The sequence below is a fragment of the Eretmochelys imbricata genome, chromosome 10 (genome assembly GCF_965152235.1).
Source record: "Eretmochelys imbricata isolate rEreImb1 chromosome 10, rEreImb1.hap1, whole genome shotgun sequence".
Lineage (NCBI taxonomy): Eukaryota > Metazoa > Chordata > Testudines > Cheloniidae > Eretmochelys > Eretmochelys imbricata.
In genome coordinates, this window is record NC_135581.1 from 66939583 (window position 1) to 66966566 (window position 26984).

The 26984-nt window shown below is 40.8% G+C and overlaps 1 protein-coding gene across 1 annotated transcript; it reads right to left on the reverse strand.

The window, feature by feature from the left end:
- Positions 1–704: 704 nt before the first annotated feature.
- Positions 705–25654, reverse strand: BTBD1 (BTB domain containing 1). Its single transcript, XM_077829188.1, has 8 exons — positions 25263–25654; positions 14265–14421; positions 13530–13635; positions 8073–8270; positions 7611–7803; positions 6941–7028; positions 4794–4940; positions 705–3598 (listed from the first exon to the last, which is right to left on the reverse strand). The coding sequence occupies exons 1-8, from the start codon at positions 25613–25615 to the stop codon at positions 3440–3442; spliced, it is 1401 nt and encodes a 466-aa protein (XP_077685314.1). The 5' UTR covers positions 25616–25654; the 3' UTR covers positions 705–3439.
- Between the last annotated feature and the right edge of the window lie 1330 nt (positions 25655–26984).

Here is a 26984-nt window from a genome sequence, read left to right on the forward strand (position 1 = left end):
AAGTGAAGACATGAGATAAGCCAGGGTGTGCAGCATAATACATACAAAGTTCTTTGGCTGGCAGGAGTTTGCTATACTTAATACTGCCGAAGTGGCTGTGCACCAGTTTACCCATTTGTAAAACTGGTATATAGCATCTGACACAAAGGCAGAATGAGGCTGAATTAACATTCCTAAAGCACTTTATCAGATGAAAGACACTTTGGAAGTGCACCAAAGTCTGGTGCCCACCCCAAAAACTACCTCATACCAAATGAGCACAGGTGGAAAACAGATTTTAATTACCAGGTAGCAGTAATCATAGGCTTAAATGTGTTTTAATTTTCTGCTGTAATGCCTATATGATGCAGGTATTAAGTTATATTAGTCACAGAAGAACCACTGCAAAAAACTTACTAAAAACCCTCAACAAATCATCCAGCAGATCACTAGCAACAGTTTTTATCCTACTCACAAGCTAAGCCTTGAGGATTTGGAAAGAATAAAAGGAAAGCTGACTCCCTCAACACCAAAGCCTTCCTCTAGAATACATAAGCACAACTTTGCTATTACATTCCACATGCATGGTCATTTAACTCACAAAATAGATGCAAGTGGATTTGTCAAAGTTGGCACAAACATACTCAGTGGGATAACTAAGAGGTATTTACTATTGCAGTAGCAGACCATGACAAGGATTAGAATAAAGGTATGAGAAACAGTGCTTGTGACTGGCATACATTGATTTATTTTTAATTCAACAGTTAACCCTCTATTTTGCATTAACTTTTAAGGGTTTATTTTCTTTGTTTTTGCTATCTTCAGTTAGGAACCACAAGAAGATACATACACTTAAGAGTTAGGGCAATAGAACAAAGAATACTGAAAACTTTAGTAACCCGCTTTACAAGATGTTTTGGTCAGGTTTTTTAAGCTAACTAGTGACTTTCATATGAGAAATGACACATTAGCTCTTATATTTAAATTTTTCAGTGCCAAATAATGTACCTAAGTAATTCATCACCACCAGACAGGAAAATAATCTATTAGTTGAACTATTTCTATCAGAGAAATAGGTATTGAAGAAAATACATTTTTAAGTGGTTACTGTCAGCATGACAGAACTAGAGGAGATTTCTTAGCACTTCTCAGTGATTCATCTTTCAGTAGCTTATTACATTTCAAGGTAGGCTAATGCTGAATATTCAACATTATCCTATGATTCTACTCCAGATGCATTTTCTCCAGTCCTGAAGTGTACATATTAATGACTTATCTTTGTAAGTAATAAGAGTGGGTAAGAGTAACACTAAGGAGGGAAGGGGAATTTCCAACCTGATAATTAGGCTTCTGTGAGTTCTTCTATACCAGCCTAACATTTTTCCATTCAGCAGCTGGAGAAAGAAACCCCACTTTTGTTAAATGTCCCTGCCTCTACGTAGCAGGCTGGCTGCTTGTACATTACCAATTATATTCACCACTGCTAAAAATATTAAGATTTAAAGGACAATTAAAAGGAGATCTACTGGACACAAACAGTTTTCCATACCCCAACATAGGAAGGCTGAAAGAAAATTGATGTGATCCATTCTTATTACTCACCACCAAACTAAAGAACTACCAGGCCAATACCAGCTCCTTGGCTCAGCAGAGCTTTGTAATAATGATCAACGACTGAATATAGTAAGTCTCAGCTCAGGTGTATATCAATACACCAATTATTTTTTAAAGAGACAGTATAGTTTGAAAGCAACTGTAGAATGCTCTCCCCAGCTCTAGCTGTCAGGCCTGTAAATACAGGTTAGACCAAAAAAAGAGAATTCAAGTGCACAAAAGGTAACAGAAGTCATCATGGTTTACACAGTTACTGTTGCATTTCTCTTTTCATCTAATATATATTGGCTAAGGCAGCAATAACTGTTTATTACTATACTGTATGTCACAGGACTTCAGTGACTTCCAATATCTATATCTAGACATATGGCACCAGGAACAGCAATCTAAAGGAAGTTTTTCTTTTAAGTTCAACTGACATGCATTTCACTTAATCACAAAAAAGCTTATTTAAATTAAAGAATTGCAGATGTTTTTTGAAGAACTTTTTTTTTTTTACTACATAGTCCTCTTACATTGCTATTAATGCCATTTTAACTTTAAAGCTGCTCTAATTCTACCTCAGTGGTTACTGTATTTTAAAAAAAATTACAAGACTTATGTGCAAGCAAAAAATGGTATGGGATTTCACTCATTTTAAGCTTACTTTAAAATAAACATACTATATGATCTAATTACTCCTTATCTGTTAAGATAACATTAGTGACACTATAAAAGTCAAAAGTAAGTGTACACACTGTACCATACCTATGCTAGTAATGTAGAACATTAGGGAAACATTCATTGCTTTCAACTACACACTAATTTCTTGTGGTATGGTTTGTAGGAGTGTACAGGATCCTGTGGCGTGAATGGGAATTTTCACACTTCTGCTGTTTAAACAACTGCAGAGAATGCTGCAGAGTATGCTGACCATCTATGTACATTCATTGCACCTTTCAATTGGCTGCACTGCCTCATACTACTTGTAAATATTCTCTGGAACTAAATGCACAAACAGATAAAGTTAAATCAGATCAAGATTTTAGTGTTGGTTAATGCTTGAGCATCCAGGTCTTAGAATACTATTAATAGAAGTCTTGTATTCTCATATCTTCACATTATACATTTTTGCAGGCATATTTATATACAATAGTCATCACCATACCAACTTACACGCTCCAGTACATTACTATAAAATACACATTTCTGAATGAAACCAAGACCATTGAAGTATTGTACATTGCAGATCTCAGCTAAGTATGTGCTATATTTCTTTAATACAATTTCAGATACTGTTTACAGTGTTAACCCAGGTATTTCTTCATGGCTCATTTAAAATAAAATAATAATAATAATAATAAAAAAAAAATATATAAATCCAGTTTTGTTGCTGCAATTAAAAAAAAAGTTGTCATTTGAGTCCATAATGGTCATTGCAAGGGTATTTTAGAGGGAAATGCAAGTTTGGGACAAAGAAAAATAATATACCAAAATTCCATAATAAACAAGGAGATCAAAGGAGAATTTCACCTTTGAAGACAATGTAAGGAGTCAGGAAGTAAATAAACCAACAAAACACAAGATAATGTTTAAAATATAGAGTACTTCTTACTTTCAAGGTTTTGTGAAGAAAAAAAGAACTACATCTGTTAACTTACTGATGTCCTGCCAATAATCATGGAGAGAAAAATAGATTTTTCTGATACCTCCTATAAGAAATATTCTAGTTTCATATTACACATGGAGATTATATATTTATGTAATTTCATAGAATTTAAAAATTGCCACCAATAGCAAGTACTTTATGCCATTGTCAGTCTATACATTGCTACTTGTATTATCTGAGATGAACTATCCTATGTAATTATGTATAAAATATTATTTCTGGTATTTGTCCATCTTCTATCGATGTACCATTGTTGTTACCGGGTGAACTAGAGAAGGAAAAGCAGGTTTTGCTAGCAGTAGGAGATTCGTGGATTACTTTCTTCAATCCTTTCGTACCATAATGGGAATCGGGACCCTAATATAAACAACAAAAGAAGTTGGCTACATTTTCTCCAATTCAGTTATTTAGAGATTTAATTTATATAAAGCTATTACCTAGATAGAATTACATGCTAGACTAATACAATTCACGGTTCTCCAGAAGTACCACAGCGTAAAGGAATGCTGGATCTTGTTATAACCTTTGAAAGGAAAATTCAGACACCAGCTTGTCTGCTCTTCATCTGGCAACTAATATGCCAGAATGTTTTTACAGTGTGTATTTACTGTGTAAGCCTGTACTAATCTTTAAAGTGTCTGAAACTTCTGGTATACAGATTTGCGAAATTTCATATTTGATTTTTGGATAGAGAATTAGATTAGCTCCCCCAAAACACGAACTCTTAGTAATGGACAAAGCAGCCTCTTATGTTTAATGGAGGACTGTTAGAAGAGATAATATGCATAACAGTTAAACCTAAGCTTAAGAAAATGTAAAACATTTTTTGAAGTATATCATTGATTAGCAAGAAAGAATACAGTTAACACAAAGGGTAGAGTCGAGTTTTGATGCAAATTTCCACTAATATCTATTACAAATGCACATTTCCACCTCTGCAAGTAAACCAATAGCTTCAAAATTGCATCCGGAAGTAACATTTTTAAACAATAAGTCACAAACCTACCAACCAAGATTAAAAAAAAAGCACCCCGTAGGAGATTCCCACCTTTATTCCAGCCCCAGTACGCCAAGTACAGAGTTGTGTAGAAATCCCAGGTCTGGCTTAGGGGAGAAATTCCCCATTGTAGGCACTGAGGAAGACAGACACAGGCTGTCTTCCAAGAGCTCTCTCGCAAACCATGATGTAGGGGGCATGCCACAGATGGGCTGGGAGCAGGAGAGAGAGAGGGAGGAGCTGCAATGCTGAGAATGTAGGTAGTGCAGCTGCCCAAAGGTAGTAGGTGATAGTTACATTGGGATCTGCTCTGGTTCCTGGATCAGCTAAGCATTGGGAAGGCATAAAGCCACATCAGCTCCACCACCCCCTTGAAAGCCAACTCAAAAACCATAGTCTAGTTTTGCTTTTGAAGTGCTTAAGAAAAAGAGAAAGAGAGAGAGACTTAGAGGATGTTTCCCTACCAGGTAACAGTTTAAAAGTTGGGTAAAATACTGGTTCCAAACAACTTTCCACTATGTTCATTTCTACACTTTTACTCTTAAGCATGCTTACTTTGAGCGTTGCACAAGCTGTGTAGGAGATTGTTGGCAAAATTTCTATAGGCTCTTTGAACATAACTCTGAATGTATTAGCAGTTCCATCACAACTAAATCCAGTATCATTTTGTCCCAGCGTCTGATTTTTTTCATATTCAATTATCTGCATATAAAAAAAAAATTATACATATAGAAGTGTTTTTTTACCCGTTAATTAGTTTACAATTTTGAAGAAAATGCTAGTCACAAAAAACCCAACCAAGCATCAACATACGTAAGTGTTACATTCTGGGGTATAATTCGGATCAGTGAAGGGTTTTGTCGCTGCCTGTAACCCGGGTACCTCACAAATGCTTTGCTGCTGTAGTTCCCCACCTGGGCTGCTCACAATCAGCCTACCAGCATGCAGGTCACACCCTCAGTGTCTGTGTATAGCTGCAGCCCTGATCCAGCAGCTCTGTCCCCCAGCAGCTTGCCAGCAAAATGCCAGTCATACACTGGCTTCCACCAGCCTGGGTTACTACCAGTAGGATGACCCCAACAAACTCCCAAGTCTCAGATTTTCCTCAAAATGTGCATTCTGTAATGTCCAGCCCTTTCCTGGACAATTCAGATATTAAGGTTTGTTGCTCCTGTAAGGAGTTAATATTCAACAGTTTTGTTACTTTAACTGGAGTTATCAAACAGTTCAGTTTAAACACAGCCTTGGAATAAAACAAAAAACAAGATAGGATTTTAAGTGAATTCAAGTGTAAGTGATAAAGTTAGAAATAGTTATAAGCAAATAAAAATGAAAACGTGTCTAAAGGCCTAAAACTTAATCTAGCAAGTTTGGTTCAAGGCTTTTGTTCAAGATGGCCTTTCTCACTCACTAGTTTGCAGCATGATGGTAACTGACCCTTTCCTCGGTCATGTTCTTTCCTAGTGGCCTACAGGTGCTGGTACCTTTGTCTTCTTAGGTGAAAGAGAACTTTGGGTTTTCTGCCCCTTTCTTTTATAGTCCAGTGAACGTTGGAAGTAGATTCTTCTGAAGATTATCATTCAGAGTAAAGTTTATCCAAGCAGGAAGGAAGGCGACATGGAGTTCGATGGTGAAGGAGGCTCCATTTTTTTTTTTTTTTTTGCTGAAATGCAAATTTTTCTGTTTCCTGCCACCTCTTCCCCCTGCTGTCAAGGACCCTGTTTGCTACTTGTATGTAAACACACATTCCTTCGTTTACGATAGGCCTATTTAACAACTTTGGCCTAGGCAAGGCTGTCTGGTTTTGAACATGTGCTAACAATCATACAGGGGGAATTCATAACTTTACATATACTGTTAACTATATACATTTCACCATGATATTATTGACCAGCGAGTTATTCGTTTTCCCATGGTACCTCACAAAGCACATTTTGTACAAAGATTATTACAATGGTGTGTCAGGTGTGATTACAAAGGGTGCTTTCAGTCACAATAGGACTACTTATATTAGAATAAGCATTACAGATAACAGTTCCCTGTTCCATCCAATTTAACAAAGCGTAGTACATCCTCAGTAGGGGAAGGCGTGTACCATTTACTAGTGACAGAATTAACACCCGGAATTTTAGTGAATGGGAATTCACCCTGTCATGCGCTGGGAGCAAGAACCAGAAGTATTGATCTATTACAAAAAAATACCTCTGGGAGAAATACTAAGATTTAAGTAAACCTATACTGCTGTCCAAGACACCTTTAAAGAATAAATAACTTCATAAACAAACAGGGGCTCACAAAAAGATCTACAAAACACTGCTTTCTTCCAAGAATGTAGCAACACCCCTATAGTACTTTATGACTACAAAATTCTGTTTGTTTTGTGTTCATTTTAGAGATTATACTCTGACTAGAGATTCTATTAATCTCCCAGTTCCTGTGTTAATTTTAAGGGGAGAATAGGAATAGCTTGCTAAAAATAGGAAAGCAGGACTTAGAAGTTTAACTTTCTATCTCAGTCACACCCAAGGGACAAACAATAGAATCATATTGTTGAAGTCAGTTCACATTTTTGTATGTAAATTTGTCATGATCTATCTGGACTGAGTAATTGCTCCATCCTAAATCAAATTCATAGTAAGCCTTGTTGTTTCTTGTAACAAATGTAGTTTCTACTAAGCGGTTTAGTTAAAAATATACTATACCTGTATATTGACTTGATAATCTGTGGGTCCATGAATAGATCCATACAATCCAAATCCCACTATGGAAATTCTTCTATTAACTGTGAACCTGACAGAGGAGAAAGGCAAGTTATAAATATCACATTTCAACAATAGTCACAGGGGCCTGACCTTACTTCCACTCAAGTCAGTGGAAAGACTCCCATTGATTTAAATGGTGCTGGATCAAGCTCAGGATATAGTACTATAAACATTATTTAATAAAGCAAACCAGGCTTATTGTAAAATGAAGTTTTATTAAAGAGATGGCATCCTAAGATCTCAATTTTACAACTAAAGGCCCCAATATTCCACAAGGATCATTCTGAAGGACTCAGTATACTAAATAACAAAAATACCTCTATTTTGACCATCTCTGAAAGGAAACATTTTAGCGGTTCCGATTTTAAATGTAGCAATACATGTTATTAATAAGCTATACTCTAGAATCCGCCTAAACAATTTTTCAAGAATTTCCCTTTATTCTCTTATTTTAAATGCTTTTATCTATGCGTGTGCGCACAGTCTACTTTTTAAAATAGACAGTGCAAATGTTATATCCATGCTGAAGCAGTAGGTTACTGCTTTTAATACTACAAAGCAGCATTTGAGTCACATGTCTTCTTCTCCTTGGACAACTCATGACCAATACCTGATTCGGTCACTTGTTCCGCTGTACCCCCATCGGCTCTCCACTTGCTGGAACCTGTTTATGCTGCATTCTTTTCCTCTGAGGCAGCATCTTGGTCGGTCAATATAATCAACTCTAGGTTTAGGATTGACCGTAAAATGCAAAAAGAGATTTACCACTTCCCGATCTGACAAAATTCCAGACTGAGCAGGACCTACGAATAGAAGAAGCATGTTTCTGAGAATATGATATGCTTTAAAATTTTAATTCTGAATTGTTGTATTTAAATAAACAGTGCAAAGTCCACCATGATTTGTCTCAGACCAGAACAACTTTTGCAAGATGGACTGTTTTGATAGGAAGGAGTGAAATGCATTTGTTACTAACAGGGTAGTTGTGAAGGTTTGTAAAGTTAGTCCCTTATTAGTACAGTGTGTTTCTCTTTACATTAACATATTAGTAAGATAAAGTAACCCACATTACCTGCTGCAAACTCTTCAATAGTCATTAGTGGAAAACGGATTAGAGATAGAGCTTTTCCAAGCACTTTCTGTTTGTTTCCTGATGTCACAGGCAGTTGCTGTCTTTGACACTCTGCTTCTGCCCAGCGAACAACAGCTCCAAAGAGTCTACTTTCTCGAATACTAAGTGTGTCTCTTTCTAATACTGCACACAGTGTGTCTTTAAAAAAAAAAAAAGTTACTAATAAATTTAGGTCAGTTTTCTCCTTTCATAGCAATTTCTGTCTTTACATATGTTAAGTCATCTTAAAGTAGTTTTTAAATTATACAACTTCAGTTAAGAATAAAGTATTTGATTAAAAGCCCAAACTACTTTAATATAATAGAAAACTGATTGACTATACATGAAAGAGATCTGTTTAAGGACTAAATACATTTATTGCAAAAAACCCACCACAGATAAGACAGTTCTGTCTTACGTGTAAATCAGTCTTCTGGAACAGTGTACAGCATCCAATCCAACAGGTTTTGTCCTGCCCGCCTCCTTCTATAAAACAGCATATGAACTTTCTTCTTGATTCCTAAGACTAGGACTATATGTATAGATATAGATAGGTAGTGCCAAACTGCTGCTCTCATGTCCCAAAGAGTATTTCCAAAGCTAGAGCAAGATCAAGAAAGGAAGTGATCAAGCAGATTGGTGAATGTACAACTACGGGAAAGCCAAATTACTCATAATATAAAGTTGTCCTCATTTGAGTGTCCATCTGCCAATCTGGATCAATTATTGAAATGCAACAACCAGCAGAATGCACAAAAAGAAAAAAGTGACCTTTTAAACAGATAAACATATGGATCCAAAAAAAGCAGTACTAAGTGTTCCAATTCTTTTTATATACACATCTCAGATTTTACCGAAGATCAGTGGGACATTTAACTCATGGCTTTGCAGACCTCTCCACATGAAAGTCTGTTGTTCTTCATACAGGACCTATTAAAATAGGCAGAAATCTATGTCAGGAATCTTGCTAATACTAGAAAAAGCTTCTCTGATTGCCATCTAACATGTGACCATAGATAACTTGTCCTTTTTTTTGGAAACCTCTGTAAATGAGACCACATCCAATTTCCTAAAGAAAACTGTTCGTGTGGAAAAGGAAAAAGAAAAAGGAAAACAGAAAACTGTTCCTGTGTTACTTCTGACATCCAGAGAATGTAGTTGCATCTACTTAGACTGGAAGATGTCCTGATTTAGGTGGAAAGGCAGGTTATTTATACTGCAGTGGCAACTTGTAATGGGCCAGGCCCCCATTGTGCTAGGTGCTGTACAAACACAGAACAGTTCCGTAGAGAATTTCAAGAAACATTTTCCTGTAGTCTTGGTATGATCTAAAGGTTTACATGAACCTAGCCCCACTAAGAATAGCAGCAGTAGTTGAGATTCCGGAACCTAAAGATGACTAGAGATGTTCCCAACTGAGATTCTTCTAGTCTCGTCTACTAGTCACCCAATGTAAGGATTTCATGATCCAATCAGGAAGGATTACCTGGAGAGGGACTCCTAACGTTCACAGCTGAGCCCACAAAGGCTTGAGGAGGGTGCAGAACAGATAAGTAGACAAATGTCTACACCTGAGAACATAAGACTGAATAGTTGAAGGCCCTGACAGTTATGTATATACTATGTAGGAGTTCCCAAACAAACTAGAATGATTCAAACAGCTCTGTCTAGAGAAGAGGATGAGAAAGATAATGATATGAAAACCAACTCCTGGGCGAGAAAGCTCTGCGGTAAAACAAGGGAGTTTTTTTTCCTAAAGTAAGTTAGGCAATGAATTTTACGATTTTTTTAAAGAAGTTAAAAAAATTTTCTTCATTGTTTACCCAGCTTTGCATTTTATGAATAGGACCTGTGAATTTTTTCTAATAAACAGTTTGAAAATGTACCCAGCTCTCCTCCCCGTTTATCAAAAAAGACACACCAAGTATGTAGAACCGATGTTTTGAACAAGATTTATTGGAGCTGTTTCTAATTGTTTGGACTTGAAGAAACGTATTCAGATAGCGGAAAATCAGATTACCTTCCTCCTTAAGGGCTGTTACTACAATACCCTGAGTACGGAGAAAACATTGTAGGTGCCAAATGGAAAGGATTGGGTAGAATCAAAGAAACTTGTGAAAAGTTGGAATGAGCACAAGCAAGCAGTTGCACAAATCCAAACACAAGCAGTTTAAGGAGAGGGTGGTGCAATTTTCGTTTTTTAAAATAAGGCCAGATTATCCATCCTCAGTCTGAACTTTCTTCTTTGCATTCTCGCTGATTTTGAAACAAGTCTTGGACATAAGTTCCATCATGACTGGATCTCAAACTGGATTGACAAAGCATCTGGATTCTGAGTGAATATAACTCATCTCTGGCCAGATCATGCCTGCACATGGGAGACTGTAGGCCACAAAGGGTATGCCTAAACCACAATCTATGCCCTGGCTCAGCAGAACTCGAGTCAGTAGACTCTGGCTTTGTTAACCTAGGGCTTGAGCATCTACACACTCATTTGTAACCCCAGGTTAAGAATTGTTGAACCCTGGGTCCAAACTGGGGCTCCAGCGTCTACGCTGTATTATGTGGGTTTGAGTCCAGCCAGCCATATCCCAGACTTCCTAGCAGGGCAGGAAGTAGAAGGGCCAGGCCCTGCAGCTCAGTTGGGTTCAGACCAGGAAAGGAGCCAGATGTCCTTTCCAGGGAGCTGAACTACCCGTGGAGCCCATCGTTAGCTGCAGCAGATGATGACGACACTTCTAAGCCAGTCTGGAAAAAAGGCAAGCTATGGTCCCAGGAGATGGAGGAACCAGGAGAGGAAGCATAGAGTGAGCCACTTGGCACAGAGAAGGGGAACCGGGAACCAGGCCCCAGTCACTGCAGAGAACAACTCAACCAGAAGCCAGTAGGAAGCAGCCAAGGAAAATGAGACTTTGGGTCTGTTGTGTTGCCAGGAGACGAGGCAGTGACCTCATGTTTCCCTGCTGGCCTTATGATGTGATCACCAGTTGCTCCAAGGGTCCTGGGCTGGGACCCGGTGGAGCAGGATGGGCCCAGATCTCCCTACCCCGGCCCTGCACTCAGGGCTGGGCAAGCACTAACCCCTAGGCCAAGGGGCCTGAGCCACTGCCTGTTTGTTTCTCAGCCCTCCCTCGAGAGGCCTGAGCCGTTGCCTGCTTGTTTGCTTAGCCTATGCCCCGAAGGCCTGAGTCCTTGTTTATTTAATAGTTTAGCCCTCAAGTAGGAGCCCCAAGCCACAGACTTCTTACTGGCCCAGCCCCCATCCCAGAGACTGGAGCTACCACCTGCCTAGGGGCTCAGCTGCAAACCAAGATGACTGGTTGCCCCACTTAAGTATGAACACCAATTCCCCACTGCCAAAGGGGGTGCCCTGGAAGAGATCCAAGGAACCTTACACCACCAATCCACTGTCCAGGGAACAAAAAGTCAGTGTTTGGGATTGTGGAATACTTTTGGCAGACTCTCAGAGCACTAGTCCAGAGGGGCTGCGTCTACACTGCAACGCAATAAGGCTTGAACCCGGGGTCCCAGCTTGATTTAGGCTCTAACGCTCTACCCCATGGGATGCGGGACCCTCAGTAAGAGCCCTCAATTAGGGCAATTTGCATGTAGATGGATGGATGTTATGTTTCAGCCTGAGTTCGAACCATGAGCTTATATTGCAATTAGATGTATTTAAAATGTAGGGCAGAGAAAGCGGCCTAAAAAGAGAGGAAACCCAGTAGTTGAAAGTTAGCAAATTTTCAGCAGTAGTAAGTCAAAGTCTGAGAAAGCATGCAGCTGCACTAGCTGCAAAGGCAGGATTGTATTTATACAGCACTCAAAGGCATGCTGTGTGCTTTACAGACAGAAAAGAGGAAAGGTTCCTGTCCCAGAGAGTCTGCATACTAAACAGACAACATATAAAACTACAGACAGCAGGATAAAAAGATACAAACAAGAGTGTTACATTCTTAGCACTTATTTTCTTGCATATAAAACTAAGGGATAAATTATAAACAAGTGTAACCTGAATCAACTTGAACCTCATTTACTCACTGTTTAATCCTTTTCTGAATTCCTCATCATCTATTCTCCCACCCCAAGAAAAATACATGAGTTAACCTTAATGTAGAGTCCCATTTGTTTCTTCCTTCCCGGGCCTCAAGCAAAATAAGCTTTAGTCCCATCTTTTTCTTGTGTACCTCATACACCATGGTTATTTCCTCTCCCTTGCCTCGACTCTTCTTAACACTTTGCTGAGGTTGGTTGTGATGAAGTCAATGGGGTCAGGTAATGTAGTGCTTCTCCTGCCAATAGTCTGTTCCCTCCTGGGAGTCTAGGCTCAAGCCCACTCATAGGCTGGAAGCTGATGTCAGTCTGGGCTATTTACAGTACTAAGTTTAGTCAAGAAGAATATACATATGCTGCTTTCCTAGCTGAAAGTAGGCAGGACCAGCCCCGTAGTTGAGCGGGATTGGCAAATGGACACTCGAAGAAGAGTAATTTAACCATAATGCTTCAACTAAAACTGAACATGCAGCAAAGGTATTTAGAAAACCAATTTCTCTTTTTTTGCCATATTGGCAGCAATTTTTTGGTAAATCCAATGATAGGCAGTAGTAACCTAAAGCAAAATTAGAGACAGCACTATAAATATGGCATATATAGTTAAAACAGGACCAAACCAGATAAAAATCTGAACTGTTTTCAAGTCAGACACTCAAGCTTTTTTAGTATTTTCCCACAGATTTAATCAGACATCACACACAAAGTATTATTGTGACAGAAATGTATAGTCAAAATTCAGAAAAATTCTTCAAAGATACATGAAGATGCAAAAGTAGTAACATTCACAATAAGATAAAACTTATTTTTTATGCATTTTGCTCTTGTATTCAAACTTATGTTAGTCAATGTTTCTTCTGCAGGGATAGAAAAATGAGTGCACTACTGTGGCCAAAATAATACTGAACCACTAAAATTCCTACACTAATTAGACAATGTAGACTAGCATATAAAAATGTTTGCTTCGTCTTTCAAAATGGTATTGACGTAAAATCCTTGTACTTTTAATAAAGTTCTAACTAATTCTAATCAATGTGAGCATAGATTTTTAAACCAAAAATCTGATCGTAAACCTGTCAAGTTAAAACATCAGTTTCAACATTATGTGATACCTGTAAACCACTATGTTACAAGAGGGTCAGTTATTAAAAGGATCAAGTTAAACAAGTCAGTCAGGACTAATTTATTTGTTTAAATGGCTTAGCCTTTTAGCAGAGTGATGGTTTTTATATATGGGAATCTTTTAGAGCCTATATATTGTATATGTTTCAGGGCAAGCTTTGACCAAAAGGTACACCATTTAACAATGCAAATCAATACAGTTCTTTTACAAAGTTTAAATTCATATTCTGGTAATAGAAGGCAACTTACCTATGTCAATATCAGTAAAACCTTCTGCACTTATTGCATCCATTGTACTTTTGTCTATAGTGTCAAGACAAAGACTAGCAAGCTGAGGTTCATCAAATAATCGAGCCTATGGAGATAATATATTGTTTACAGACAAATGGTATGAGTCTGGTGTTGCAACCAACAGATTTATGAAGTAACCCAAACAAACAAGTTTTTACTCCAGAATAATGGATACATTCTATTTAGACAGCCTCAATTTACCTTTCAAGTATTCCTTGAGTTTGTGTCAAACAGCCCTTGAATGATGCACTTCATTAAGAGTTTTTGTATCAGATTTCTCCAATTCTCCTTCCTGAATATTATTATTACACTGCCAAAGATAAATCTCTATATTTGAAATTGCAAGTCAAAACTACAATATTGGATCAAAATAGACAATGTTCTCAAAGAGCCTCAGATTAACTCATTAGAATATTAATATTAATAGCACTGAAGAGAGAACAGACCTCATGTTTATGATGTTCCAATAACTATATAAAAATACAATTTATTTACAAGGCCATTTTCCTTTATATTATTTCATACTCAGTGACAAAGCTGCAATAAGATGCTCGCAAAAAGACTGATATGCCGCACAGATAGTTCTACCACAGACTAAACTACCTAGATATCTAACATTGTGTAAATTATTAGCTCTTTGGGGGGTGATTTATTAAGCAATATTTTCATAAAGCAACATTTTATTCAGGTTACCTGGGTAAGAAGCATAAAGGCATTATCTGCTCTAAGATGTTTAGTGAGAAATTCCACACAATGTGCTTCCAGGGCTGGGACTGCATACTTCTTTGCAGTGTAGAGAGTAGTCATAACTGTTTCAGGACCAATCTGAACTTCATCTGAATAAAGAAACCTGGAAATAATACACAAATACAGAAGGATAAAAGGGATATAACTGAGGGAGAGCTGAACATACCAACTAAATTTAAGAACATGATTAACAGCCTCTTTGTGTTGACAAAACAAATTAAAGAAGTGCACTAAAAAAGTTTGGTACTAGTTAAGATGTGGCAGCATGTTAGCTTATGAAAAGCTTATGCCATTAGAGCTGCATAAGAAGTAACACTCCCTAAAAACTAATCTTTCTGTACTGGTTTATTAGATATGTACAACCAGTGAAGAGCAGCTGAGCTGGCAGAATTACTTTTAGTTCATTAAATCGATCTGGTTCGATATCAAGAACATCTTCAATTTGAGTATCAATGCCTCTAGTTCAGGGGTAGGCAACCTATGGCATGCGTGCCAAGGCAGCACGCGAGCTGATTTTCAGTGGCACTCACACTGCCCAGGTCCTGGCCACCGTTTTGGGGGGCTCTGCATTTTAAATTTAATTTTAAATGAAGCTTCTTAAAGATTTTAAAAACCTTATTTACTTTACATATAACAATAGTTTAGTTATATACTATAGACTTATAGAAAGAGACCTTCTAAAAACGTTAAAATGTATTAATGTTAATATGCACGCAAAACCTTAAAATTAGAGTGAATAAATGAAGACTTCTGAAAGGCTGCTGACCCCTGCTCTCGTCCTATACCACTGTTCTCAATTCAAAGAAATTGCACACTATCCATCCAGCCATGAGGGGACACAAATCAAGGACTTCCACTGTGATAACATCTTAATTCTAAGTCAGCATTTTCCCTCTGCAGGAAACTAATATTTCAGATAATGACCTTGAGTCTCTGTTTTTCCGACAGACTGCCACAAGCTGAAACTCTGACCTGCCTCCATTGTTTCTGAGAATGCAGGATAGGTTGGAGTTTTAATAGTAACAGTGAATCAAGAGACAAAAGGTATGCACCAAAGACAGCAAAACCAACTTTCCTGAAAGCTCTTAGTTGTTGAGACCAGACAGGAGTATTGATTCTAAGATACCAATCACTCGGGGTGGGAACTGTTTGTTTTTTAAAATCTGTTCTTGACCTGAAGAAAGTATTTCCAAGTCTTTCAATACAGCATCTCTAATTTCCAGGAAAGTTAATCAAAAATGCTCTGTTGGTTACAGAAATACACAAAAAAGATTTGGCTATTACAAGTTTTTAAAAATCCACCAATATTGGTTTAAACATAATAAATAAGTGCATACTAACAGAGGCAGGAATTCCTAAGTCAAGACTAAAGGCTCGTGTACACTAGAAGTGCTACAGCAGCACAGCTGCACCGACGCAGCCATGCCACTGTAGTGCGTCTGGTGAAGATGATCTATGCCAACAGGAGAGAGCATCATCAGGATAATAAAACCACCTCCCTGAGAGGCAGTAGCAATGTCTCCCACCAACATAGCGCTGTCCACACAGGCACTTAGGTTGGTGTAATTTACATCACTCATGGGCTTGTCTTATTCACACCCTTGGGCAACATAAATTATACCGACATAACCTTTAGTGTAGACAAGCCCTAAGCCTCCTTTCTCCCTCTTGTTATTTTGGTTTAATTAAATATCCATTATTTTACCTCAGGCACTATTCTGAGATTCCTGCAACGAGGCACAACAAGGTGCTAAACCTGGAACGTAAGCAGGTAACAATCCCCAGGCTTTGTCACAACCATAACAATCTAATCTCCTTGCTTAAAAACCAACATTTTGTCCCTCAACATATTCTTCAATGTACTTAAAAATATACAATGCTTTTCTGGTGCTTACTTTAATATAAAAAGTGTGAGAAAGAAGCGGATAGGTTCCTATATTGCAGAGGTGGGCCACATCTGGCCCGCGGGACCATTTTGCCCAGCCCTTGAGCTCCTGGCCGGGGAGGCTAGCCCCTGGTCCCTTCCCTGCAGTGGCCCCTCCCCCGCAGCCACGCCACCACGCGGGCAGCGGGTCTGCGAGCTCCTGCCACTCTGAGCAGCATGGTAAGGGGGCGGTGGTGGCGCACATGCGTGGCGGTGGGGGGCGTTGGGTAGGGGGCTCCGCGGGGCAGTCAGGGGACAGGGAGCGGTTGGATGGGGCAGAGGTTCTGAGGCGGTTGGGGATGGGGAACAGGGTGGGGTGGATGGGAGTCCCAGGGGGCCTGTCAGGGGGTGGGGTGGTAGATAGGGGCCAGTCAGGGGACAGGGAGCAGGGGGGTTGGATGGGTCGGGGGTTCTGAGGGGGGCAGTCAGGGGGTGGATAGGGGCGGATGGGGGCAGGAGCCAGGCTGTTTGGGGGGCACAGCCTTCCCTACCTGGCCCTCCATACAGTTTCATACCCTGATGTGGCCCTTGGGCCAAAAAAAGTTTGCCTACCCCTGCTATATTGTGTATACAAACCTGAAAGTCTATAGGGCTTATGAAAAAGTAGCTGAGAACTGTTGGCACTCAAGAAACGAACATAGCTGCTACTATGCTCTAGATCTGCAATCTGATAATTTCTTCATGAGTAAAAGGTATTAAAGGGATCAACAGGTTACCTCATTTCCTATTGGTTTTAGGTCAACATGTAACAACTGCTCAAAAATCCAGACTCTCCAACAGTAGGCAGCTATCTAGTAATATCATTTGACTAAAACTTAAAAAAAGACTGCAGAATTGATGGTCCCATATTATAGCCACAGAATTAATGAAAAAATGGACAGCACACATCACAGCTGGTCCTTTCATGTCAGCTTATATGCTTTTAATAGGTACTAACAAAAGCATGATTTGAATTAGTCTGTAACATAGGCTGTGTAATAAAACTTCAGAGTTATTTCACAAGCACTGTAGATAGATACTTTTGTATATATGATAAAGATTTAGCGAGCTAGTTGTCAGGAATGGTGGAGAGGAAGGGGACGATTAGAACAAATGGTTTGCTGTGCTGTGCAAAAGGGGAAGACAGCAGGGGCAAGGTAGCAACCTGGAATTTCCCCATGTCATGGATATATTTTGTTACTGTGACTCAGAGCCCTCGGCTGGTACCCTTGTTGAGGGCTTATGTCAGAAGGAAAGGGAAATAGTTGGAAACAAAGAAAAGTTGAAAATGATTTTGGGAAACAGTTTGATTTTGTACAGGAGCATGATAATGGTCTCTGGAAGCCTGAGAGCTTTACTGGTCCTGGAGCATTCCTGCAGCTTTGTAAGGAGACGGTAGATAACGAGAAAGATCAGTTAAAAGGCAGAAATAGAGGAGTTAAAGAAAGATAAAACTGAGAAAAACAAAGACATCCAGCCTGAAGGCTGAGTCAGACACCCTCTGTGCTCAGATAGTGGCACTGCAGATGCTGGGGTGTGACAGTGAGCAAGAGAGTAACAGGCTGGAGCAGGAACCGTCTGGATTGAAACAGCAGACAATGGAAAGTGATAGAGTATTTTTAAACTACAAATTAAGCAGCTGATTTTTCAATTTAAAAATAAAATAGCTCATTTTGAAAACTCTCTCTCATAGGGTGTGGATTTTTTTAAATGACTGGAATATCAAGCTTACAAAAGAGTTTTTAAACTTTAGCAGATTTAAATATAGTGGCGTTAGTGAGCATTACTGTAACAGAAAAAACATTTTGGTTTACTCATTTAGTACAGCTTCTATAAGCACATTCATTAAGTCATGGCTGGCTTGGGTATATTTTTTTAACTTTATTGCTTAGAGCTTTATCCACAACAGTTAGTATAGCAACACCCATTTTTTCATGTTTTCTGTCTATATATATCTTCCTACTGTATTTTCCACTGCATGCATCCGATAAAGTGGGTTTTAGCTCATGAAAGCTTATGCCCAAATAAATTTGTTAGTCTCTAAGGTGCCACAAGTATTCCTCATTTGTTTTTGTTTTTTTTAAAAAAAGAGTTCAGAGTAACAGCCGTGTTACTCTGTATTCGCAAAAAGAAAAGGAGTACTTGTGGCACCTTAGAGACTAACCAATTTATTTGATCATAAGCTTTCGTGAGCTACAGCTCACTTCATCGGATGAAGTGAGCTGTAGCTCACAAAAGCTTATGCTCATATAAATTGGTTAGTTTCTAAGGTGCCACAAATACTCCTTTTCTTTTTTTTAAAAAAAAAGAGTGAGAGTTGCATATCAGCTTGGTAGGCTTGGGATGCTCTGAGAATATACTCCTAAGAATCAGCCACCAGAGGCCAAAAAAGAATGCAGCAACTTGTAGCAATGAAGCATCCGATATAACCAAATACTTTTAGAGTGAGGAAATTTAATCCACACTAGGACAGAAATGTCAACATACCAATATATGATTTATGCTTCTTTGTCTCGTCTATATTAGGAAAAGTTGGGTGCATAATTTCTTATCTGAATGTTTCTAGTGTGCACATAGCCCTTTATAACAAGACAGTCTCTTTTTTCCATCACAATGCCTTTTGTGGGATTTTCCTGAGACAAGCAATAAAGCATTTTGAATAAATTCTTAATGTTTAAAAATGCTGAGTTAGAAAATAGAGAGACAGGCACAAGAACTATTAAAAAATTGCAAAACAATGAGTGTTCTCCAAACTGCTAGGGGATGGTCAACATCTGACTTGAAGATCTGGGTCAATGATCCTGGAGCATTTCCACAGTACCCCTCCTTTTCCAGAATGGGGAACTCTGAGTGGCTTGCTTCTGAAGAGAGTGAGTGAGTGAGAGTGTGTGTGTGTGTCAGTAGTTCTGAAACTTTGTGTGTTGCAGCCTTGTGTTTGTTACAGGTCTGAACTTGCCCTCTGCATATCCTTTTCTGCATCTCACCTGTCTACACAATCTTTCTTTTTCTATCCATTTTCTAAGTACACAAAATTTTCAAAGAAAATTATATTTCCTCAACACCTCTACATTTCTCTGCCTCCAATTTTCAGCCTCTCTCTTGCAAAGTTCTCTCCCCATTCTCCCTCTCTTCCCCAGGTCCTGCATTCTCATATTCCCTCTTTCCAGGTTTATACCTCATTGTCTCTTCCTGTAAGGCTTCAGTGTCAATTTTCTCTCCCTCAGCGTATCGGTAAGAATGTGAGAAAATGTTCAGAGGCAATTCTTTTATAAAAGAAGCAATTAAGTTCACTAAGTCCCCCATACCAGACCAGACCACTTCCTTAAGGAGAACCTCCCCCAGAAAATTTTTCAAGGATGTTTATTAGGCCCCCAGCAATCAGTTCTGTGGACACTGGTGAATTTTATCTTCTTAGAACACAAGAAAAAAAAGCAGAGAACCCTACCTAAACTCACCAGGATGCACACAAAATCATCCCAATGGTCCCACAACCACTGCAGTTGCTTTGCCAGAACTCTTTTGGCCTTTGTTTAAAAAACCCTACAGGCAAGAGGAATATTGGATGGTAAGTCAACAAACAAAGGGCAAGTCTACACTACAGTGCTACATTGGCGCAGCTGCACCGTCGCTCTCCCCTTCGGCATAAGTACTCCACCTCTGCGAGAGGTGGAAGCTATGCTTGCAGGAGAGCATCTCCAGCCGACACAGCATTGGTGTGGACAGTGCTCAGGTTGCTGTAACTTTTTCACACCCCTGAGCGATGTAACTTACACTGACTTAAGCAGTAGTGTAGGCCAGCCCAAAAACACAGTCTTTTTATTTCTTAAACCTTTGACCTCAACCAATAATAGGTTCGTTTTTTTCCAGAATGGTTTTTCCCCAGAGATAAGTCCTCAGTCTCCTCCTTTATCTGTTTGGTTATAATCTTGATTGCAAAAAGTAAACCCACAATAAAATAATATTTTAAGAAAAGTTATTACTTTAAATTATATAAATACTTTAAATTTAAGCTTGAATGTCAATACCCTCCTTCCAACATCTCTAAGTCATTTTCTAAATACCTTAATACTTTTAGGGTTTGGCTTTTTGAACCATCTATCAGAGACCGACAACTCTAATAACCAAAATAAGCAGTTTTCCTTTAGCCAAAAATAAATGTTCACAAAGGCACAGAAAAAATACTTAATTACTGCATAAAAGAACTAATGAGCAATTGTTTATGCTGTTCGATTACTTATGGGTAAGGCTACGATTTAGTCACAGAGGTCGTGGAAGTCACGGAATCCACGACTTCCAGCAACCTCAGTGACTTCAGCCTGCTGTGGTCGGGAGCGACAGGGTCCCTGGCTGCCTGCAGGGGCGGGGAGCTGCGGGGTACCTCTGCAGCCTCTGGCGGCCTCCTGAGCTCCAAGCCACCGCAGGCAGTGGGGTACCCCACAACTTCAAACTGCGAGTTCCCGGCCACCATGGGGAGGTGGGAGTCCCAGAGCTCACAGCAGCGAGGGAACCCCTGGAGCTCCCAGCGGCCATGGGCAGTGGTGGGAGAACCCCCAAGCTCCTGGTGGCTGCAGGCCCCGCGGAGCTGCGAGGGTACCCCGCAGCTCCCAGCCCACACGCTGCAGGGATACTTTGCAGCCCCCCGCTGCTGCAGGCAGCTCCTAGCCCCTGTTCTGCTGCCCCGCTTCAGGTGGTGTGGGGACCCACAGATCCCCATTTTGTCAGGAATATTTTTAGTAGAAGTCACAGACAGCTCACAGGCAAAAAAGAAAAAGTCACAGAAGCCGTGACCTTAACTAAAAATATCCATGACAAAATTTTAGCCTTACTGATGGGCATTGTTCTTAGTAATCTCTACACTTTCCCCAGAAAACAGAGCTAAAAATAGACTGTTTCAAATGGAATGGACTAAACTTCATGCTTATTATTTCCTCTGCTTAAATTTGTTATATGCAAATATGTTTAAGTTTTGTATTTTAATAACTTCCTTCCCTCCTCCCCCGTATTAAAAGCAAGCAGAGAAGATAGAGGCAGACTTTCTTAAATTCTGATGTAGATTCCAGTTGCACATGTAGACCTACAACAAATAGCATTTTAGGAAAAGGGAGAACTGACTTCTTGTTTTTAATCTGATTTCAGAGTTCAGTAATCTGTACTTCTGCAGGAATTGATAGCCTTCACAAACTAAAGCAGTAAAGAAGAGTGCCTTACAAAACACAGACAAACTCCTGTCTCTGTAGGTAGATAAGAGGGAATTAATTTCCAAGTTCTTTGTTTGAAATATTACTTGTAATTTAAGTCCTGTACATTTCCCCAACAAAAAACTAACTAACTTTAACCTTACAGTGGTAGGGGGAAGAAGCAGAGTTCAGATTAATTTGGGGACTTGACGTGAGAATTTTCTAAAGGCTTGGTATATACTTGGAAAGTTTTGCTGGCATAGCGTATGTCAGTTAGAGATGGTTTGGTTGGTTGGGGGGTTTTTTTTGGTCAACATAGCTATGGTAGCAAAACTTCAATGCAGATGCAGTTATACCATCAAAAAAAATCCTTTTGCTGGTAATACCTTATTTCACTTGGGGATCTGGTATAAACTGTTCCAGCAAAAGGCCTTTTTTGCTGGTATAACTGCATCTACATTAAGGTTTTCCAGTATAGCTCTACTGGCATAGCTTACCAGGGAGACTTTCCGAGACACAGAAGCGTAGGTAGGTGCCCAACATCAAATAGCTAGGAAATTCTCACTTACGGTCTCAACAATAACCTCTTCTTCACCTGGCAACTCATTTGCTTTACATAGGCAGGAGATCACTACCTGCATCATCCCCTGCCACTCCAGCCTCATTTTTGTCCTCTTGGATATTTATTACAATACAGGCTTGTAAAAGAACACTAATTTTAGTAATTACATATAATCCTTGCATTCTCTTCCAGTATGCATTAGGAAATGGGGTCATTTTAACTTTTGTATTCTCAGTTATAATACTGAAGTCAATTTTCAAAAAGCGTACAGTAGGAAGAAAGAAATGTCAAGCATTTGTTTGTATTAAAGTTTTCAGTGGGACGGTGTTTTTTTTTTTAAAAACATACTGAATTTTTATTTTGTGCTTATGTTGGCATATCTAGAATTCAGACACATTCTAATGGCGTAAGTGTATATTTCCAGACCAAATGGCTTCCAAGATATGGTAACCTTTAAAATATCACCAACCCCTTAGTCTGCCAGTGCTTATAAAAATAGAGAGAGAGAGCTGAATATAAGGCCTTGGATCATTATATAGTTTTTCTTACTATAGTACTGCAGGACCCCAATCAGCCCACTGTGCTAGTAGCTCTACAAATACACAATGGCTCCTGTCGCATTCTAAGGCCCCTATCCTTCATCCATTTTCATAATGTTCAAACTGTAGCCTCTTTAACACATTCTTAAATTTTTAAAGTTAAGAAATTAACTTAAGAATTGAAACTTAAGTCTTTAATCCTAAACTTTTTCTACTTAAATTTGACCCCTAACTATGGCTGTTGCTCTTTTAAAAAAACCTTGCATATACATTGTTTTTCATTCTTAACATGAGAAATAACATTTTGTCTGCAACATACACCTTTACCTATTCCCTGTACACCAGTGCCTACCCAGTTTTGCCATTCCCTCATGACTAAGGCTAAGATTTTGTCAGATATTTTTAGTAAAAGTCACAGACAAGTCACGGGCAAAAAAGGAAACTTCACAGAAACCCATGACCTGTCCCTGACTTTTACTAAAAATATCCATCACAAAATGGGGAACCACTAGGCTGCAGGGCCTGGCTGGGAGCTCCAGGGGCCCCAACCACTAACTGGGGCTCAGAGCTTCATGGTCCCCCTACCCCGCAGCCCTGAGCTGTGGGGTCCTCTGCCGCCAGAGGCTGGGGGCCCAGCCAGGAGCTTCAGGGTCCCCCCACGGCCACTTAAGAGTCCCCCAGAGCCCAGGAGCTGCAGGAGCCACTCCTGCTGCCCGTGGCGGCCGGGAGCTACAGGGTACTCCTGTCACCTTTGAGCTCAGGGGCCCTGCTACCTTGGGTGGCAGTGGAATCCTGCAGCTCCTCGCCGCCTTCAGGCTGAAGTCATGGCAGTCTTTGGAAGTCACAGATTCCGTGACTTCTGCGACCTCCATGATAAAATCGTAGCCTTACTCACGACTGAACTTTGGAGCTGTAAGTCCAGGTCACTTGTGGAGCAGGAAGGGGATGTTCTACTAATATCCTCAAGCCAATGAGGAGAGCAAAGGTCAGCTGTTGTTCCACTCTGCTTTTCCTCCCAGGAGATGGGGCTTTTAAAAGTCCACATCTGGCAAAAGGACGCTCCTGGCTAAGAGTATGGGCAGGTGCCCCATTCTCTTCACCCTTCATTGCTTCTCTCTGTTGGTTCCTAGTGTAAAAGGCAGGATGTCCCCACTCTACTCTAGAAGTCTTGTACTACTCCACTGGAGAAATCTTTGGAGGGTCCTAAATCAGTAACTTTCTCTCCAAAACCTTGACTATGAAGAAGGACCTACACCAGCTCCACTGTATTCCATTACAAATAGATTGGGGGAGGACCTGCAAACAGTCTCCAAATATCTTAAGGGCTGTTACAAAGCAACAGTAATTGATTTCTCCACATCTGCTGAAGGACAAGAAGTAATGGAATTAATCTGCAGCAAGGGAGACTTAGGTTAGATCAGAGGAAAAAAACTTTCCAACATGAAGGATTGTTAAACTCTGGAATAGGCTTCCAAGGGAGTGAAACTCCCATCATTGGAGGTTTTTTAAAAACAGGTTGGACAAACACCTGTCATAGATGGTCTAGTTGTACTAGGTCCTGCCACAGTGTAGGGGTCTGGACTTGGAACCTCAAGAAATTATCTTCCAGCCCTACATTTCTATGGAATTCGGGATTTTAATCAGTTTTTATATTTTATAAAAAGTTTAGCCTAATTGAAGAGTTTGAACAGAATTTTAAGCGTTATCTGCAATTTATTCAAATTACCAATTCTCAGTAATAACCCTGATGTACAATGTAACCTTTTTCCTCATATAAACTGCCACTGACAATTGCCACCTAGGCCTCAAATTGGCTAGTTTTGTGTAGGTTTGAAATAGGTTAGATGATCATTCCTTCCCACCCTGTAATCTCTGCAATTGCCAGATATCATAGACAACATGTGGGTCAATAATAACTTAATAAACAAGAATAGCAACAACAAAAACGATGATCTGACACCAAGAAGCATTTTTTTACTTGACCCAAGAATAAGAAAATCCATGAAACAGATCAAAAAACCACAACACAGTACAGCAGACCCAATTCTTCCTTTATGCATTATTTGGAAAAAAGTAATTGCAATACACACAGAAGAGATTATTAAACTACATCTCCCACTGTCTGGCTTCAAAGGCAATCCCTTTGCAAGGACACTTAATTCTCCTACAGTAAGCATTTTCTTCTCCAGGAAGGTATAAGAATAATTTGCACAACGGGCAACTCCAAATAAAGCCTAAGGAGGGTCCAAAACTAAAGAAGAGTCCAAAATCACAAGAGTTCTTGTGCAGGGAACTGGCAGTTTGACCTTGTTTGCCAGACCACACGATGGCTACGCCTGGTTTCTATCTGTTCTGTGCTAGGTACAAACAGGTCACGAATACATGAAGCATGCTGAATCAGTGACAAGAGAACGGGGAGGGGAGGACAATGCAGAAGCAAGCAGGCGTAGGTGCAGGATGGAGAGGGCCAGGCACCAGCAGCAGCCATGAGGGGATATAATTAGGGCTTCTGCAGCCGGCTGGTTTACAAGCAGTGACACTCACTCCTCAGCCCCACACAGCGATCAGAAAGAGGCAGGGGTAAGTGCAAGGACACAGGCTGATCAACCCGCCAGCTGCTGTCTGCGCTCAGGGCAGCCCAACGCCAGCGGATAACCCCCTCCAACCCGGCGCTAGGGCAGACCCCGCCTTTCTCCTCAGCCCCCGGCTAGTAGGGGCGCCCTTACCCGCCGCCGGGTCTCCCCCACCCAGCCCCGGCCTGACCTGAGCAGCGCCAGGAAGGCGGCGGGCTCTACGTCGGGCAGCTCGATCTCGGCCGAGGTGGTGGCCATGCCACCGTTGAACATGGCGTCGAAGACGGCGCTGCCGGCGGCCAGCAAGAAGCGGTGGGCGGGGATGCGCTGCTGGCCGGGCCCGGGGGGCCCCCCGCCGCCGGGCTGCCGCGGGCCGCCCTTGCCCACCACGAAGCGCACGTCGCTGAGCAGCTCGTTGGTGAAGAGGAAGGCGAAGCGCTCCTGCAGCGAGCCCTTGGTGGCCTGCCAGTTATACACGGGCTCCCGCTGCAGCGCCGCGGGGGCCGCCTCCGGGGGCCCGCCCGACCCCCCCGCCGTCGCCATCGCCGCCGCCGCCGCCCCGCGCGCCGCTCACTCCGCCCGAGGCACGCACATCCCCGCCGCCGGGGCCTCCAACACTCGTCAGTGTCACAAACGGCCTTCCGTCCGCGCAGCGGGCGCTACTGCGCATGCCGCGCCAGCGATCTGCGCGTGCCCGGTGCGATCGGCTGAAGGCCTTGCCCTGACGCTGCCCTTCCTTGCCTTCACGAGCTGCTGTGGGAGCTGCGAGGGAGCAGCATGGGTGCAGGGGCTAAAGGGGCAATAGAGGTGGCTGGAGGGAAAGGAGGGGGCAGACAAGCCACGTCAGGGACAGGGTGCAGGAGGGTGTTGAGCAGGGGGAGAGGGCTGCCAGGGGGTGGTAGAGGCGAGAGACCCCAGGAGAGAGAAGGGCACAGTGTGCAAAAGTTACTGTGTATGGGGTGAACGCTGGGCAGTGGTGGCCAGGATAGGGCGCACCGGCGCAGGTGGCCGAGGGGTTGCGTTACTCACTGCATGGTGCATCCCAGCCAGGGCTTAAATGCAGTCAGAGCTGTTCCGAGCGGAGCTTTGGGGAATATTTTCAACCTTCCTGGAGGGTTTTTTTTTTTTTGTTTTTTTTTTGGTAGTATGCTGGGGGTGCGGGCGCTCTGGGAAATACTCTATAAGAATTTAAGCCCCGCTGTCAGCATTCCCTCTTTACAGCTGTGTGTGAAAGGCACAGTGTAGTGTAAAGCCCAGATGAGGCTGCCCTTCTCTATCTGAAACGATGCACTGAGGTGCTGAAAGAAACTTGATTCAGTGAAATATTTGACACACACCTCTCCTAATGTTGGAGAGGCTGATGGTGAGAAAGGGAAAAAGGAGTATACACCCACCCACCCACCATATAATAGAGCAGTTAAGGAAACAAAACGACTTCCTAGATTAAAAACAACTAGCATGGTCAGTAACATATAGACACCATGGAAAAACCTGGATAAGGATCAGGCTTGGGTAATATCACCACACGAATAAATACCTCACACACATCTGGTAGAGCCATAATGTGATTACAGGTTATAGCCACCTAGAAAGTGAAATTCATAGAAATTAATTCTAGCCAATGTTCAGTAAAAAAAATATTTTATACTCATATATGAATTAAGTTAAATGGTTTTTTGAATAACTAATAAATTAAAATGACTGTGATGTTGCACTCCATATGCTTTATGGAAATATGCTTATGAATATGACATAACTGGAATATGCTTTATGCTAAATACCCCTTGTATGGTGCCATTAGAAAGTTTGTAGTCTACTAAATTTGTGCTCATCCTATTTGTTTGCATGTATTATTTCTATTATTTCTGGAGTTAGGAGACTAAGATATAAACTTGTATCACTGATATAAACA

Excerpts from the sequence above, each read along its gene's own strand:
- BTBD1 (XM_077829188.1), bottom strand. The coding sequence starts at position 25,615 with ATGGCGACGGCGGGGGGGTCGGGCGGGCCCCCGGAGGCGGCCCCCGCG. Across the intron at positions 14,422-25,262 it reads GCCTTCCTGGCGCTGCTCAG|GTTTCTTTATTCAGATGAAG; the intron begins GTCAGGCCGGGG and ends TATTATTTCCAG. Across the intron at positions 7,804-8,072 it reads TATTGAAGAGTTTGCAGCAG|GTCCTGCTCAGTCTGGAATT; the intron begins GTAATGTGGGTT and ends TTCTATTCGTAG.